The sequence below is a fragment of the Semicossyphus pulcher genome, unplaced genomic scaffold (assembly GCF_022749685.1).
Source record: "Semicossyphus pulcher isolate SPU_LCO1_2020_fin unplaced genomic scaffold, fSemPul1.0.p SCAF_14, whole genome shotgun sequence".
Lineage (NCBI taxonomy): Eukaryota > Metazoa > Chordata > Actinopteri > Labriformes > Labridae > Semicossyphus > Semicossyphus pulcher.
The window spans coordinates 15,970,214-15,986,476 of record NW_027211648.1 but is presented as its reverse complement, the minus strand read 5'-3'; the positions used below and the strand labels follow the sequence as shown (position 1 = coordinate 15,986,476).

The following is a 16,263-nucleotide window of genomic DNA, read 5'->3' as shown; positions in this document are numbered from 1 at the left end:
GACTGTGGCTTCACAGGGAATACTTTTCTAGCATCAATTCAGCGGTAATCTTTATTTTTCCATGGAATTTACAACTTTTATCCTTTAAAAAACAGCAGCAAAAAATACATTAAAAAGGGGAAAGAAAGGTTCTTTTAAGGTAATACAATAATAATATTTTAAAACACATGAGGTAAAACATCAGAAAAGCCTGCTATGAACTGTTCCACTCTAACTTTTATGCACTATTCAGTAATGGCCACTCCAAAAACATCATATGAAAGGCCTCTTTTAATTCAAGGTAAGGACTTTCCATAAGGACTCTGTGCTTTTCCAGGCTTGTGGAAGTATGGAAAAGTATCCAGTCCTTATGGAAAACCCCCTTACCTGTCATGAAGGAGGCTTTTTATATAAAGGAAATATCAATACGTTTTATAATCGGAGGATTTCTCCCAAGAAACTGTTGGCTGAGCCTGTGAGCCACCTGGACCTTGATTTATTTTATCTCATGATCAATATATTGTGTAGATAATGGCTTAAATCATAACTACACTCACTAAATATGTGGCTTTTGCTTTTTTCCCCAGAAGGTTTTTTTTAATGTTTATCAAACTGTATTTATTCTTATGAAAATAATAGCAGAGGTCAGCTTTATTTCAGGGGGTGTGGCCCACCTCTGTACAAATAATGACCAATATTAAAGGACCAATATGTTGACAGCTCACGTCTAAAAAGGGTACTGCAGTCCAAATCAAAATTTTGGATAGCGTTGTCTCTCCCCGCCCCCTCCTCCCCAGATTCGAATGTTAGCCTTTCCTGCTACAGGGACGAAGCTGCCGCTAGCTTTGAGGTGAACTCCTGTCACTACACACACAGCAGCGGGCAGGAAGCGAGACACGGGAGCGTGGCTTCAGTCATGAGGAGTAAGTTGCGTCGTGTTGTTTTCAGTTGCCGATCACTCCTCCGCTGGTCTGCTCGGGTCCCCGTTCACTCTCGTTACTCATGCGCGCACACTTCCTGTCTCTCTCACTCACTTGCTCCACCACCCACACTCCATGCAATCAGCTATTCCCAAACAGAGCTTCGCTTCTAGTACAACACGAAGCTCACGCGGGGTCGCCAGGTCGAGGACGCTGAAATCTACTCGAGCGCAAGACGTGCGCTTTGACAATTACAAGCAACGAGTCCTGTGCGCCAATGTGTTTTATATCTGGCAACCTGGGGTGACAAAATGGGCAGTGGGCGGGATCGCGCCGGCCAAACCACACACAGACGTTCCGCATCGGAATGGAAATGTCAGGAGGAGAACAAACTGGCTGCAGCCTTGTTGTCGGAGAAGCCAGTAATTCAACTCAGCATGTTTCCTTAATCTCTGATGACATATCACGGCCATTTTATGATCAATTCCATTAAATATATTACATGTTGTTCCTTTAAGAAAATAGCAATATCCATCCAATTTATTGCCCAAAAACAAATATGTATGTGTGATTGATTTATTCTGTGTGGAGGCTGGATTTGTAGTAGTAGTAGTAAGAAGTCTACAAAAACACACATATGGTCTTTTTCTCCCGACAGGGGCAGCTGGGGCCGGGAGAAGGCAGTCAAGTATAATGAAATATAGCAGCTTAGAGTTCAAAGGCTCCACAGTAGGGCCTGCTCAGGGTCGGCCACGTGATGGAGATGTTTCCAGAAGCTTTATGACGCTGGAGTAATTTCTCTCTGTTTCTTTCCTGTTCTTTTGATGAGGGGGTCGGCGGGAGCCTGTTGCTCTGGAGCCATTAGGGGAGGAAGCAGACGCTGATTCACTGCTAACAAGCGGCGGCGATCTTACCCCAGTGATTCTGCTTTAATCAGACAGATCGACTGGAGCATCTCATTCTCTTTACCTCTTTCTTCTTATTCCACCCCCTCCTGCTGTTTCTCTGGTCCCTCATGTCACCCAATCGCTCCTCCTGCACCATTCCCACCACCGAAGCAGTTGCTATTCAGCCCACATCAGATGGTGCCGAAGAAAGAGCCATTGTCCCCGCTGGTTTTACCCTGCTCTTATCTATTGATTGGAAAGCCGAGAGGAGAAAATAACGGGTATTGATTACCGCACTGGGTGAAGTTGCTGGGCAGGACGTCTGGAGGGGTAAGAAAAGACGGCATTCTTCACCCTCGGCTGCCCCGCTGCTGTCAGAACAGCCTCCGCTGCCACTCCACGTATCCCGTCCACTTTCACCTCCTCTCCTGCCTCACCTCACCTCCTTTCTTGAATTGCCAAGGTGGCTCTCCCCCCCTCTCTTTCTCTCTCACTGTTTTATGCTGATTTTTATCTCTGCTTGTGAAATGTATAGCCGAGCAGAGCAGCAGCAGGCCCCGAACAGAAGCTCTGGCCTTTCACACACTCCCCCGAGCTGCCGTGTCCGTCTCACCTTTTACCTTCACCCAGCCCCTTCAGTTTCAAGTAAAGTCCCCGGCTCTGCCTTTGGTTTCTAGCTTTCATGTTTTGTGCATTTTCTTTTCTTCCCTCTCACGCTTCTTGAACTCTCGTTTTGTCTGTCCATTTTGCTGATTTGTGTTACACAAGTGCTCCTGAGCTTTCAAGAGATGCATGATAGAATGATGCATGATCGGGCTGTGTCTGGACAACAAACTGGACTGGTCAACACACACCAGCCACCTGTACGGGAAGACACAAGGCAGGATGTACTTCCTAAGGAGACTGCGGTCTTTTAACATCTGCAGCAAACTGCTGCGGATGTTTTACCAGTCTGTGGTTGCCAGTGTCCTCTTTTACACTGTAGTGTGCTGGGGAGGCAGCACATCCAAGAAGGACACATCCAGACTGGATAAACTGATCAGGCGAGCCGGCTCTGTGATCGGCATGAAGCTGGACCCTCTGGTGACGGTGGCAGAGACAAGGACACTAAACAAACTGTTGGACATTATGGACAATGCCAGCCACCCTCTGCACACCGTCATCAGCAACCAGAGGAGCCTGTTCAGTGAGAGACTGCTCCTTCCAAAGTGCAGGACTAACCGACTGAAGAACTCCTTTGTCCCTCATGCCATCAGGCTGTACAACTCCTCACTTAGGGGGAGGAGGTAACAGGGACAGACTCTCTCACAAGCGGTAGCCACTAATTCAGCTCACAAAGTTAATAGTAGTTAACTTCTTTTATTCAATAGTAATATTTATTTATTTCTCAAAGGGTCATATGTGCAATAAAAATCTGTCAATGTGCAATAATCTCTCACCACAGTGCAATAACCTAATACCACAGTGCAATAACCTAATTTAGTTTAATTGAACTATTACCCACTGTTTACTTGTACATTTTCTAAGAGTGTATATTTTATATATTTTGTTATCTAATTTTGTACTTTTTTATATATATATATATATATCGATAGATATATATATTTTGACCTTTATTTTTTACCCTCTGTGTGCTGATTCTTTCCTATTGTATTGTACTGTATAAGCTGCTGGAGACTGAATTTCCCAGAGGGAGTCATCCCAAAGGGATCAATAAAGTTGAGTCTAAGTCTAAGTCTAAGAATATTTCGCTTGAAGCGCAGGCTCCATTAAACATCCTCTCTTATGTTCGAGGTCTGTCTGCTCTTGCACGGTCTGCTGAGCTAACACAGTGCTGCTGAGTAGGAGGAGGCATTCTCCAGCTTCTATCTGTCTCTCTTCCTCTTATCCTTTATGTAAATACCGCATATTGAAGACACATTCAGTCAGATCAGTGTTTATCCAAGTAATGAATCACTAAAGTCTGGCAGTGTGCAAAAGCCTTTTGATGCATCAGAAATTCTTGCAGTTGGCTGGAGATTAAGGACCAAATCCTTTTTATTAGGAGATGTTTACAATGTTGTTTGAATAACTATATCCTGTATTGGGCAGATGGTGTTGCGTGCATTATCAGGTTGTTCTCTTTGCGGTTGGTTAACATCCAGGTGTTCGCTATTGGAGCGGCTGTCAGCAGCCAAGCCAACCCTTTATTGACTTGCAATGACTATGAAAGACCAAAGTACTTTGTATTGGAGGAAAAATGAATGTACACATCATTATAAATCCACAGGTGTTTAGTAAAAGAGAAAATGAATGACGACAGAGCTGAACATTGCTCAAGACTGGCGGCCTTTGTAGCCTGATGTTTCTGTGCTCCTCTCTCCGTCTAACCTACTTCCCTGCACGGATGCCTGCACGTCAGATCAACAGTTCATTAACCGGCTCACAAGGTTTCGTCAAATTGGCTATATTTAGTCTGAATCACAAGAATGCCTCTTATTGAATGTGCCCCTTTCTCTTAAAATAATCCATCACCAAATTGAGCAAAGAAAAACAGAGCTAATTCTGCGAGTCGCCAGGCCTCCCCCTCCTCTTCCTGCGCAATGAAAGATTCCATTCACACACGGGGCCCGGCTATAATAAGGAGCAACGTAGCTGCGATACTGGGGGGGAAGCCCATATGGTCATGTGTATCAATTTCCATTTATAGAGCAGCTAACAATTCTGACAATTTGAGTAAACACTCTGAAACGCTCAGCAGTTTGTCATGACTGTGGCAGACTCCTATTAATCCCTGCATCTGTAGAGGACTGTAAGGCTCAGTTCAGCAGCCAAGTGCAGCTATAATACATTTATCTCCAGTATTGGTACATCATGAACTATCTATCTTACAGCCTGGCAGATAAAGCAACGATTTCCCGTTTCTCTGAATGTGATATTTTTTTTTACACAGGGCCTCTGTGTGTTTGTGTCAGAGCTTTCAACTTCAAGGTTAAGAGAACCTGTCCTTGAGAGGGGGGAGGCAGAGGAGGAGGAGAGTCCCTATTGAAGAAAGGATGGTGGTCATGCACATAGCACAAATACTTATTAAGTAACTCAGACGATGTCCTTGATTTCAGCACCTCCTCATGCCATGTTTTTCAAAAGGACTTCAAAGAGTTTTTTTTACAGAGTGGAGGTGGAGGGAGGAAATCGTTTGTTGCACATTCCCTGCACTTGAAGCACCAGCCAAAGCTTTTTAGTTTATTAAGCCAAATAGCTGAAGAGCCGGAGATGTGCTGAATAAGTTGAAGATCACATAGACCTTTATCACCAATTTAGACACACACATTTGTTGCTTGGTATTTGTGGCGATTTAAACATATTTGATATTGAGCTTAGAAGTGCTAGATTTTTGTTTACCTGTGGACAGAGTTGGCTTGTTATTTAGCTCGGTTTCAACTCGTTGTGCTATGCTAAGCTAACAAGCGGATGGCTGTTGCCTCAGGGTACTTTCACACCTAAAGTCTGCTTGTTTGATACGAATCAAAGACCAAATTGTTACAATGTTGTTTTCACACGGCAGCTTTTACTAGCGGACCAAACGTTTTGATGCGCGAGGAAACTGCTCTCTGATTGGCCAGAATTTCCATGTGAGAAAACATGATCACGGTCTTTAATGTTTTGTTGTCGGAGTTTTTGGGTCAGTATGTGACTGACTGACTGAGTGAGTGAGTGACGGTACTTTCACCGCCGTAGAGAGAGAGAGAGTGGCGACATCGCAATGGCGGATCATGGAGCATATTGGACCTCGACTGAAGCGACTCTGTCTATACAGCTCTGGATACTTTATTCGGGGAGTAGGCGGGGCTGCTCCTCCGCTGTCCTCGCCTACGTCTGTAGCACGCACCTGCTTTCAAACACACTGTCATCGGCCTCATAAGGACAGTCCTTGTAACACATTGCCACAAAAGCGCACATCGACCTGCCACATACTAGGTTTTGACCTAGTCTTGTTTTACTTTTACTCATCGTTCGATCAGTCCCACTCTCCTTTAGTTTGTCACTGAATAGTTTGTATACCTCCATGTTCTTCTGCATTTTCACAAGCATTCGTGAAATTGTTTGGTCAGCCCATATAGCCCCTTTAATAACTTTTGGTTCACTTCCTAAATTTGGTTTGGATCGCTTTCTCACCTACAGTGAACCAAATTCTGGACCTCTTGGAAGCAAACCAAGACCCCCATTTTGGTCTGCACCAAAGTTCGAGATTGCTTTCCCTCCACCTCGAACCGACCGGACTATCCGGCTAAACGCACCAGGTTTTGGTTCAAATGAACCAAACAGCTCAGGTGTGAAAGCACCCTTATGGTGTAATAATCTCTGTCCAACCACTCCTTTAAATATTTAACAACGGATGCATGGTATAATGAAAAAACATCTTTAGGGAGTAAGTTTCACTGCAGCATCAACATAAAAACCATCTGATCATATAGGTGAAAAAAAGTTTAAAAGCCACATTTAAAGAAGGATCCTCCCCGGAGGCCGTATATTAAGGTTTGATAGGTATCGAATTCTGTGCAAACAACTCTGCAGAGAGGTTTTGCAGTTCACCGTTGTATATTTTTACGAATGGAAAAGAGCACTCAGACGTTCCCTGTCTCTTTTTATTTACCTGGAAGAATAAAACTCTGCTTTTCCAGCTTTCCAAAATCTTTTTTGTCAGAAGTAATACCTGTGCAGAGTCAGTGTGTTTTGACACTTTGCCTCAGCTCAACCTTTTCCATGAATCAGGGGTTGTTTTTGTGTGGCGGTCCTCTTTATTAATCCAGAAGGAACTCATGCTTGATTGGCTTGCAGGGCTTTTAAGTCAGATGAGATAACTGAAGCCTATTTGTTCAATATTTGGCAGACATGTATTTATGTATTTACAAGGCGGTTCAGTCTTTCAGAATCAACTCGGCCCATGTGAGCTCCAGCTGCAGCAAGCCAACGCCGTGACCTGTTCGTGGTCCTCAAGCAGAGTAAGGAGCAGTGAACAGTGAGTGCCTCTGTTCTGCTTTCCTGGTAGCAGAGGAGTGAGATATGGGCCAGCTGACAACAGCCAAAAAAAATCTGCGGTCGCGTTTTCTCCACAGACATAAACAATGACACTTACAATTTCCTGTGCACGCTCTGGACCGGGAAGGCCGTCCACAGAGAGGAAGGAAAAGAGTGTCCACGAAGGATAACGGCAAAATTACACTTTATTTTAGTTTCTTCTTATTCGAGTAAGTCCGGCTTTTTAAGAATCGCAGGTCACCGGCCCAGCTGTCCAGATGTTGTACCTGCAGCTGAGATATATCTGTCGGCAATGTGATGGATAAAACAGCCAGATGGAGTTACCTGTGTCACCTCCCCCCACTGCAGCCCCATCAGTCTAATGAACTTCTTGTTTACCATATGTGTGAAATGCACCAAAGGAATGTGACTCTATGTGTGTGTTTGAGCGTGTGTGTATGTGTTAGGAGAGGCCATGTGTACTTACCCTCCCCATTGTTTTTACTGCTACCAGACCGGCCATTTGTTCTGGGGCGCAGTCTGCGCTCTGTGTACTTTTGAGGGCTGTTGCTGCTATAGGGTTTGGTTGCATTTCCTCCCCCTCTTTCTCTCCCCCCGATCTCCTGTTTCTCCTCAGCGTCTCGTCTGCTCACTGACTCCGGGTTTTGTTTAGCTTTTAGTGGGGGGTTAGCTGAACGCCTGGTGCTGTGCAAGCAGCAGCGGCGCAGGCCTCCTAACACCATCACAGGGTGTTTCGGCCCGCTCCACTTCACCAGATCTGAGGGAGCAGACCTGAGCCAATTAAGAGCAGGGAGAACGGGCTGCTGTCCGTCTCACCGCGACCCGCCCCCCTCATCGCTTTGATCTCTCGCACGCTACGCAAAACCAGAGCCAGAACACTTTACCCTCTCTGCGCAGGCAGCGGACGACAGGGCCTGTCCAATTATTGCAATCTGGTTTCGACATATCTGGGTAATCAGACAAAAAGATGACAAATTACCTCTATCTCATTCCATCTGCCCACATCCAAAGTGTTTTCAGAGCTGTCTGTAGAGCTGTTTTAGAGGGGAGATCAGGATTCAGGCGTTTAATTTCATTCTCTGATTCCAATAAACTTTCGTGTGCTTACTCTAATGTTTATCTTCATCCATAATTAAGCTAATGTATGTGAAAGTATATTGGATATAAGGCTTCTCATCTTCTTTGTCAATAGGCCAGGGAAGCTTCCGCCAGTTTTCCACCTTTATGTATGGTGGTTATTGATGGTCTTAATCAGTAGTTTCCAAACTGGGCTTCAGGACTCACCAAAAGGGTTTGCAAGATGATTGAAAGGAGAGGAAGGAGGGGGGAAATTAGATTTAGATTTAATTCATGAACCTGGAAACTGCAGTTGGTCAAACAATCTCACCAAAAGGTCCATTTGGTAGCTGTTCTGGCTTTCCAGATGTTGTGAAAGGACTGCTTGTCTATGTTGGCTTTAATGTTTTAAGTGCTCCAGAGCAGCTACTGAATTACAGCTTGAGGTGAGATTACTTTGACAATGAGAGGAACTTTTTAATATGCATTTATTTTTTAGAATTTGTTGATATCTTGTCTCTTTTTTTCTTGTTCAAATCAAATCAAAAACAATCTGAAAAGGGAAAACTTGAATTCGCTTAAAAGGGTCATAGGTCAAAACGTGTTATCGGCTTAAAAAACTCATATTCATTGTTACTGTGGGCTGCAAATTCAAAACATACTGTGTTTTCCTCTCTTCAAAGCATATTAAAGAGGGGGTATTATGCTGTTTCATATTTTAAGACATATATACAATGTTACAATGTTGGATGTCCAGACTAATCGTGAGTGAAGTTTCAAAGCTGTAGGTAAAAGTATGTTGGAGTAATCCCCAGGCTGCTCAGCTCAGTCTGCAGGCTGCTGCGAATGCCAGGTTTTACACAAAGTGCAGCCTCAGCAGGCTTCAGAGAGCTGGCCAATCAGAAGAAAGTGAGCTTGTAGGGGTGGGGTTTCTTAAAGGGACAGAGCTGACGTGTCAGGCAGAGGCTGTATGAGGGCCTGCACAGAGCACCGGCGTGAGAAAAAAGTTTTTTTTTTTACTGCAAATGATGCTAAGCTACTCCACAGGTATCACAGAGTGAAATATGAAGCTTGAAATTTGCATAATACCCCCCCTTTAAGGTTTTCAAAAAATTGCTTTCACAGAATTAATAATTCTCGTGTTTGTGTCCTCAGGACCTCCTCGGGTGTCTGAGAAAGTTGCTCACAGACAGACGGCCCGGCTTGGGAGCGCCATCAAGCTGCCCTGTCCGGTGGAAGGAGACCCCCCACCCCTCATAATGTGGACCAAAGATGGGCGCAACATCCACAGCGGCTGGATCCGTTTCCGAATCCTCCGCATGGCGCTGAAGATCAAGGAGGTGGAGGCAGATGACACGGGGACCTACATCTGCAAAGCCACCAACGGCTTTGGGAGCGTTAACATCAACTACACCCTCATCGTCATCGGTGAGTGCGCGTGGATTTTGTGCGTATCACATTGGAAAGTTTGTATAACCTGTTTCTCCTCAGGTTTGCGGGATGAGATCATTGAGGTTTGTAAAATGTGTCACTCCTGTTAAAACTCAATTCAGCATCTATAAAACATGAAGTCACCTGTTTGTTAACTCAAACCAGAAAGCGTGTTGGTGAGTCAGCCCCCCGATCAGAGCTTTCCTTCAGTCACAAATCTCACCACAGCTCAGATGTTAAAAGGCAGCATCACTCACAGGGGTCGAGGTCTAAAACAAGCGGATTTATGTAGGTTTAGTGGTTGATCCTCTCATCTATTGTATTTGTTACAGCCCCTACCTCTCCCTGCCCAAAGTCAACATCGGCATGGGATATTGTTTCATACCACTTCATCCTCTTTTACTCAATTGGATCTCAAGCTCTTCCTTTTCCTTAGGCTACACTCCGCGGAGGCAGGAGGTCTGCAGCTCCACAATAAGAACCACATTCAGCATAATAGTGCCGGTTTGTCTTCCAACTCTCACACAGCTCTTCAATGGAGCCCGGAGGATTAGGGCACCATCTGACTGAGTGTGTTCCACGTTTGTGCATGTGCATACAGTGCATTTCCTCTGCTGCTAGAGCGGAGCATGATGAATGAGCGGAGTGGAGCGTGAAGGCTGTGTTTAGTCTAATTACTCTAAGATGCCTAATTAGGGCCAGAGTCTGCGATCTCTCTCTCAGAAGGAGCTGTAGCCTGGTCTTGTGACAGCCGGGGTTCAGAAGAAGAGCCATAATCAGGCAGATGTGGAAAACACAGAGCACTTGAGGAAACCATGCTTTGCGTTGTAAATAACGCTTGCGAGATGGGAATAGACTAGACTAGGTCTATTTTAGGGTCCCCCTCAATATGAGGCCGTCGGTGAGTTCAAAGAGAGGGTGTCTGCTGATTGTGCTCAAATGAAAGGTTGGGGATCGAGGCACCGAGCCAGCTATAATGTCAAGGTTCATTCTACAGTTGTTCTATATAGTATCAAAGTCAGACATGGCTATGTCTGTGTCTGCAGTGCACTTAAAGGGCACTCTGAGTTTTATATACACTTTGATGTGGATCAATACTATGATGGATGACAGCCAGTGTGTCATTTAAGGTTAGTTTCAAGGCTCTGTTGAATGGATACTGTCACAGACTTGGCATCGTTTGATGTGATGGAGTGGGTCTATTGAATGTTTTTCTACTGAAAGAAAGTAAATGTGGTTCTTTGATATGGGGAGTGGAGTCAACAAAAAACATCAGTCAAACACGTCTGTAGTTATTTTAATTAAAAATAAATCAGGAGGTTTTTTTTGTCATTTTACTTTTAATACGCTTTAGAGAAAGAGTTTCTACGCAGCAGCATTACAATGAGGCTTGTAACATCTGGCATTATTACAAGACATGATGTCGTAAAAATTCAGCTAAACATTTGAAATATAAAAAAAGTTATAGCCCTGAAAGGAGTTGAAATGTCGTGGTAAATTTACTGGGATGTGTCAGCAAAAGTGAAAAGTAAGTATGACTACATTTATTGAAACTCCCCTTGAAGTGCTGATCATAATAATGTGAAAATAACAAGTACAGTATAGCACATACAAAAATGACACACCCCGGCAACAATTAAAGATGGACTGCGTAGCTTTGAAAAATCCTTGTTGTAAGTGACACTGTTGGCTGTTGAGTGAACTGTAGTCAACCTTCTTGCACGCGCTGATGTTATCCAGTCGACGGTATTTTGCAACGTTGGCTAACTGGCAGTCGTCTGCGATAGCACAAGCTAACGTTTGCTTGTTTGCTAACGGTAGCTTGTTGCCAGCTTACAGCTGGCTGGCTAACCTTAGTCTAGGCAGATAATGCGATGATATTGGCTAATAGAAAACAATCAGTAGTTATACACATTTGCTTTGTTCTGCTACATAATTTACTGTTTGTCATGTTAGCTGGCAAAGTTATTTTTCAAGCTAGATAACTGACATACACACTCAGATAGCATTTTGGTCTTCATAACGTTAGCGCGCATGCTAAGGTTAGCCAACTAGCTCTAATGTAAATACACTGCATGAATCTGGCATTGTGCTTCATAACCAAACAGCAAATTACGCCGGCGAAACAAGCAAATCATCACCAGCATTAGCGAACATTCCCCAGCTAAAACCACAATGTCACAATGATATATGTTTCATATGCTTTGCGGCGAGGTCAGCTTACCTGTCCAATAGCAAGAAAGCCAGTTGTGGGTCTGTTTTGATCCCAAAAAGCAATCGAAGGTCTCTCAATGATTCGCATGCCCTGCCGTTTTTGACTCTAGTTTTCCCCCTGACATCGCTCATATTCCTGTTTGGCCAGATGGGCTTCACTAGATAAAGTTTTTTATTTTTGCGTGTTCTTTGTGTTGGGTTTGTTGTGGGTACCGGTCGCTTGTTGGCATTATCCATCTCCATTTGTTAGCTTGCGTTGTCTCGTGTTGTACACTGTTGACTGTAGGGGCGGAGAATGAGGCGGCGAGGTGAGGAGATACATCACATCCTCTTCTTTTCACGGGTAAACCGGCCTGAATGCTTTACATAGGAATCAGCCCACAGGCTGTTAGAGGCAATGGAGGGAGTTGGGGAAGGTCTCAATTTTTCAGGTCCTCTACTATCCCTTCACACATTGGCAATAAAAAATGATGAATACATGTGGAATCTTACACAGTGCACGTTTAAATGAAAAGAAAACTTAAGGACTCATCTTTTAATTCTAACAGAAATATTTTAATGACAGATTTAGCATTTCTCTCGCCTGTTTTTTGTTGTTCACATACTAAAAAATATATTTCTTGGAGATCTTTGCGAGCTGAGCTTTCAAAAATCGAAAAAAAAAGACATAAAAGGGAAGAATCGTCTGAGTTTCCCTGACCACCTGTCACTTTTAACTCAGAGACAAGTTATTTTTTAAGATAACGTATTTTTCTCTTCATTCGAGCCAAATACTCTACATGCATGTGGGATTCACTTCTGGATTTGAATATTGATTTAAAGCTGCGAGATACAGAATGATGATTTTGATAAATGAAAGCCAGACCTGTCTGCCTGCGTGCGCTCACACATACAGCAGACACAATGAGCAGATTAATCTTGGTGATAGATAACAACTTTCTCCCTCTGGTGTGTTTATGTGACACATAATTTGTCTGCTTTGGCTTCTGCTGCGGCGCGGCTGAGTGAGAATGAAGACTTTAATGAAAACAATTTAAGACGTCTGCGATGAAGCTGGCAGGGATCAGTTCGACCTGACTGCATGCCATGCTCCGCTCCCACTCTGCCATTTCGTTTGGACAAAAAATACCTTTGGCAGTTCAATCATAAGTCTTGGAAGCATATTTCCATGAGATTTTTATCAGGGGTGTTTTTGCCCTTTATGGAGATACCTTGAGACTTTCTGGCCCAACTCTTAATCCTGTTCTGGTTTGTTCCATTTCCTACACATCCACTGGTGGGGGTGGTAGCGTGACAGGCCAACCCTGGATACTACTCCTCTTGTCCGTCATCCCATTAGGCACCAGCGTTTGTTTTTATAGATAATTGTTCCATCAGGGCCGTGTTGCATTCTGGGCGCCTTTTTGCCACAAAGATTAGGGGGCCTCATTGTCAAAATACTTTCAGGATTGCAGTCGGCTTAATGCAGCCAAATAGTCCGCAATTATCATGAGCAACACTTTCCATTAACGCTGAATCGCCTAATTGTCCGCCATTTAAATTTAGCTGCGTGCAGTTAACTGTAGTGACCCGCTGGGAGGCTTATTATGTTGCTCAAAAAGATCAGAGGAGTGAGCTTATTTATTTGAAATACTGTAAATGAGGGGTAGCTCCCAGCGTAGCTCCACATACAGTATCCATCATGTCAGTTTATTATTTTTACTGGATCAGAGAGAGAAAAAAAGTAAGACAGGCAGTCAGTCGGTTATTCTGCTGGTCAGGGGAGAGGGGTCGACAAAATCCTGGCAGCTGCTCAAGTTCGAGGCCGAATGTGGAGAGTATAACATTTTAAACGTCGCCTGGGACCGTGCAGAAGACAGACGGTAAGATAAAGAGACAGCGAAGACATGGAGGGAGATAGGAGGGGAGAGAGTGAGTGGTTTGCAGGGTGATGTAAGGAAGAGGAAGGGGGGGTTCGACTGTAGCTGGAGAGATCTCCCTCCTCCCATCTGCCAGCGGACAGCCTGTCCTCCCCTGAGCTATCTGAAGAATCTGGTCAGTCAGTGCAACATGGCGCCTCCTCAATCCCTCCAGCTGGCTGTTTGGGCCCTGTTTGGGGTGGTCTCCTGACAACTGGCCCGATCCCCTCCCAGCACCCCCACCAGGATACACTGATGTATGCAGCAACCTCTTTGTCCTCAGCTGCTCGGGCTACAGCGAGCCGCATATTAGCATTAAGACGGGATTGTCATATTAACATTAACAGGATTGGATTTTAATGTTTATGTCTGCGCAGACGAAACATTACAGCTCTGGCAGCACAGGTTTTATGCTGCTGCTCTGTGGAGTCGTTGTCAGGCCAACTGTTAGATAAACTGCCCCGTGTGCGACTGATCACATGTGGTAGCTGTTTGGAGATTTCCAGAGTGCGATGTGAGGCCACTGAGCATAACTTTCCCTGGACATTACAATGTCCCCAACAAACATCTGGAGCTCATTGTGACCTCAAATCATCAGGCCTTTTCCTGTGATTCAGCTGGCACAGGAGGCCAGCGGAGAGAGTGTAGTGACCTGTTTCCTGTGGCTCGATTTGTGAATGAAGTGGGAGGGGATGGCGTCAGACCCTAAACACTGTAGCAAGACTATGAATGGATCTTAAGTCGTACGGAAGGAGGCTGATTGTATTTTAAACAAGTTGATACTTTCACATTTACTTGCATGCAGTTCAATCATGACTAATGTGATTGAATTTCCATTGCATAACAAGCGTTTGATTTCATACGGTACATAAAGTATAAGGACTTTTGTTTGATCACTGATTGCATAATAAAATGCAGCTTTTACTGCACACGAGATCAGGCCCCCAAGTCACCCCTCATTTATTGTTTGTTTTAGTTTTACGTTTTCCAAAAATAACAATCATATGGCAGCAATAAGACGTCCTACCTCACCCCTGTCTGCAGCCTACTGAGCCAACATTGTGTAAAAACAATAGTGGCAAGGGATAACTTTAACAGGACAGACGTATGAAGGGCGCCATTGTTCCCTAGAATCGCCGAAAAGTAAAGAGGAAATAGATTCAGGAAAAAAAAAAAAGTCCAAAAGAAAACCCCGGCAGTGTGGGAGCATGTTCTGTTTGGATTGGGAGGTTCAGGAACCGGGAGGAATGCGGAGAGCCCGAGTGAGCAACAGAGAAATATTTCTTCCAGAGGAGGCTGTTTTTTAAAGGAATGGGTTATTATAGTTGGCCAGTTAAACCCCTTCAAATAGCCATGACATCATGGCTGGGCTCGGTGCTGCAGGGGACAAACAAAGGAGGGTTTGTACCCAGAGAACCCTGGAGAGCTTTGAGGGTTTCGGGGGGACTCGGAGGGAGGCAGAACGAGGGGGTTAGAAGTCACATCTGGTCTCTTTACCTGACCCAATCAAACCCTGAGAGGGAATCAAGTGTGCCAAACTGCATCTAGAAAAATCCAACTTGAGCCTGCACCGAACTTGAAATCAAGAAGAGCTATGAAAGGTACAAGACGGGATGTTTTTTTCCATTTGTAACTATTAAATCTGTTCCGTTAAAATCCATTAACTTGGCCTTTACTTTGGGATATTACTCCGTCTTTCCCTTGACTTAAGATATCTAATGTGAAAGGGCTCCTCTGTAGTATTATATAAAATCATTTGACAGCAGCCAGCGTTCATTAATCATCTGCTTAATGTCGGAGTGTCAGATATTGGCGTGAAACCTGATCTGCTCCTTTAATTCATCAACGGTTAACTCGAAAAGTCGATGTGCATCACACACCGTCGATTAGGTTTCACTCATTATATTGTCCCTAAGCCCGGTCTTAGCTCCGCTGCATGATGTCAGCCAATGACATAAACGCCACAGCTGTCTCCTGAAACGGGGCTTATGAAAACCGATCATATTACTGCCAAAATGTTGCAGAGTTTGACCTGAGCATGCACCTCGCTCAGAGGAGCATATCTATAAACGCTAAATTTACTCAGAAAGAGCCAAGGACGCCTGCTCGGTGTTGACTGGCTGCCATGAGAGCTGTGGTTGTATTGTCAAGAATTGAGAAGGGGACTCTGATGGAAAGGCTTTCAAAGTATCAATACACCCACAATAACAAAGCACATGCTTCTTAATATTGCCTCGAAAACTGAAAGGTGTTTCCAGCAATTAAGGAAGCATAAGGTTAAAGATAAATTCTTGTTTAATGCTTCAGACCTATGTGAGTGCATACGGTGAATAACACTTCTATAAGGTAGCTGGTTCTCTTATAACAGGAAGGAAGTTCATTCTTGAACTTAAAAATGTGTGTTAAGAGTTAAATTCTGCAAGATTTCCTTCATCCTTACTGCAAAACAACTCAAACCTTGCTGTGTCGTCTTGTTGTGTCAACAGATGACTCAGGCTCTGATAAAAAAGGACCCGGGGCGGCTGAGGGAGCAGAGTCCGACCTGGGCGCTGATGGCTTGTTAGAAAAATCTGGTAAGAGCTCTGCTGACATGCTATTAATGATGCAGTGATGAATTATTGTCCAGTCCAAGTGGTTCTGCATGTATCCTATTAACTACTGATAACGTGTACTCTAAATCACAGCTAAACATATGCAAACCATTCTTTTTTGGATGTGTATCCATCCCCAGGCGTCCATTGCTTTCCTTTAATCTCTGTATTGTGAAACTGTTAGCCAAATCCTAAAACATCTCATATCAATCACAGTGAACATAATGTCTGTATTTAAATTCTATTTAAAGTGTTGCTTAGTTATTCT

The 16,263-nt window shown here is 44.1% G+C and overlaps 1 protein-coding gene across 1 annotated transcript in view; it reads left to right on the top strand.

Moving 5' to 3' along the window:
- Positions 1 to 16,263, top strand: part of LOC138591359 (fibroblast growth factor receptor-like 1) — a 31,556-nt gene that overhangs the window by 11,684 nt on the left and 3,609 nt on the right. The window contains exons 3-4 of the mRNA XM_069661932.1: positions 9,017 to 9,289; positions 15,891 to 15,977. Coding sequence (XP_069518033.1) covers positions 9,017 to 9,289; positions 15,891 to 15,977 — 360 coding nt within the window. The remainder of the gene's footprint in view (positions 1 to 9,016; positions 9,290 to 15,890; positions 15,978 to 16,263) is intronic.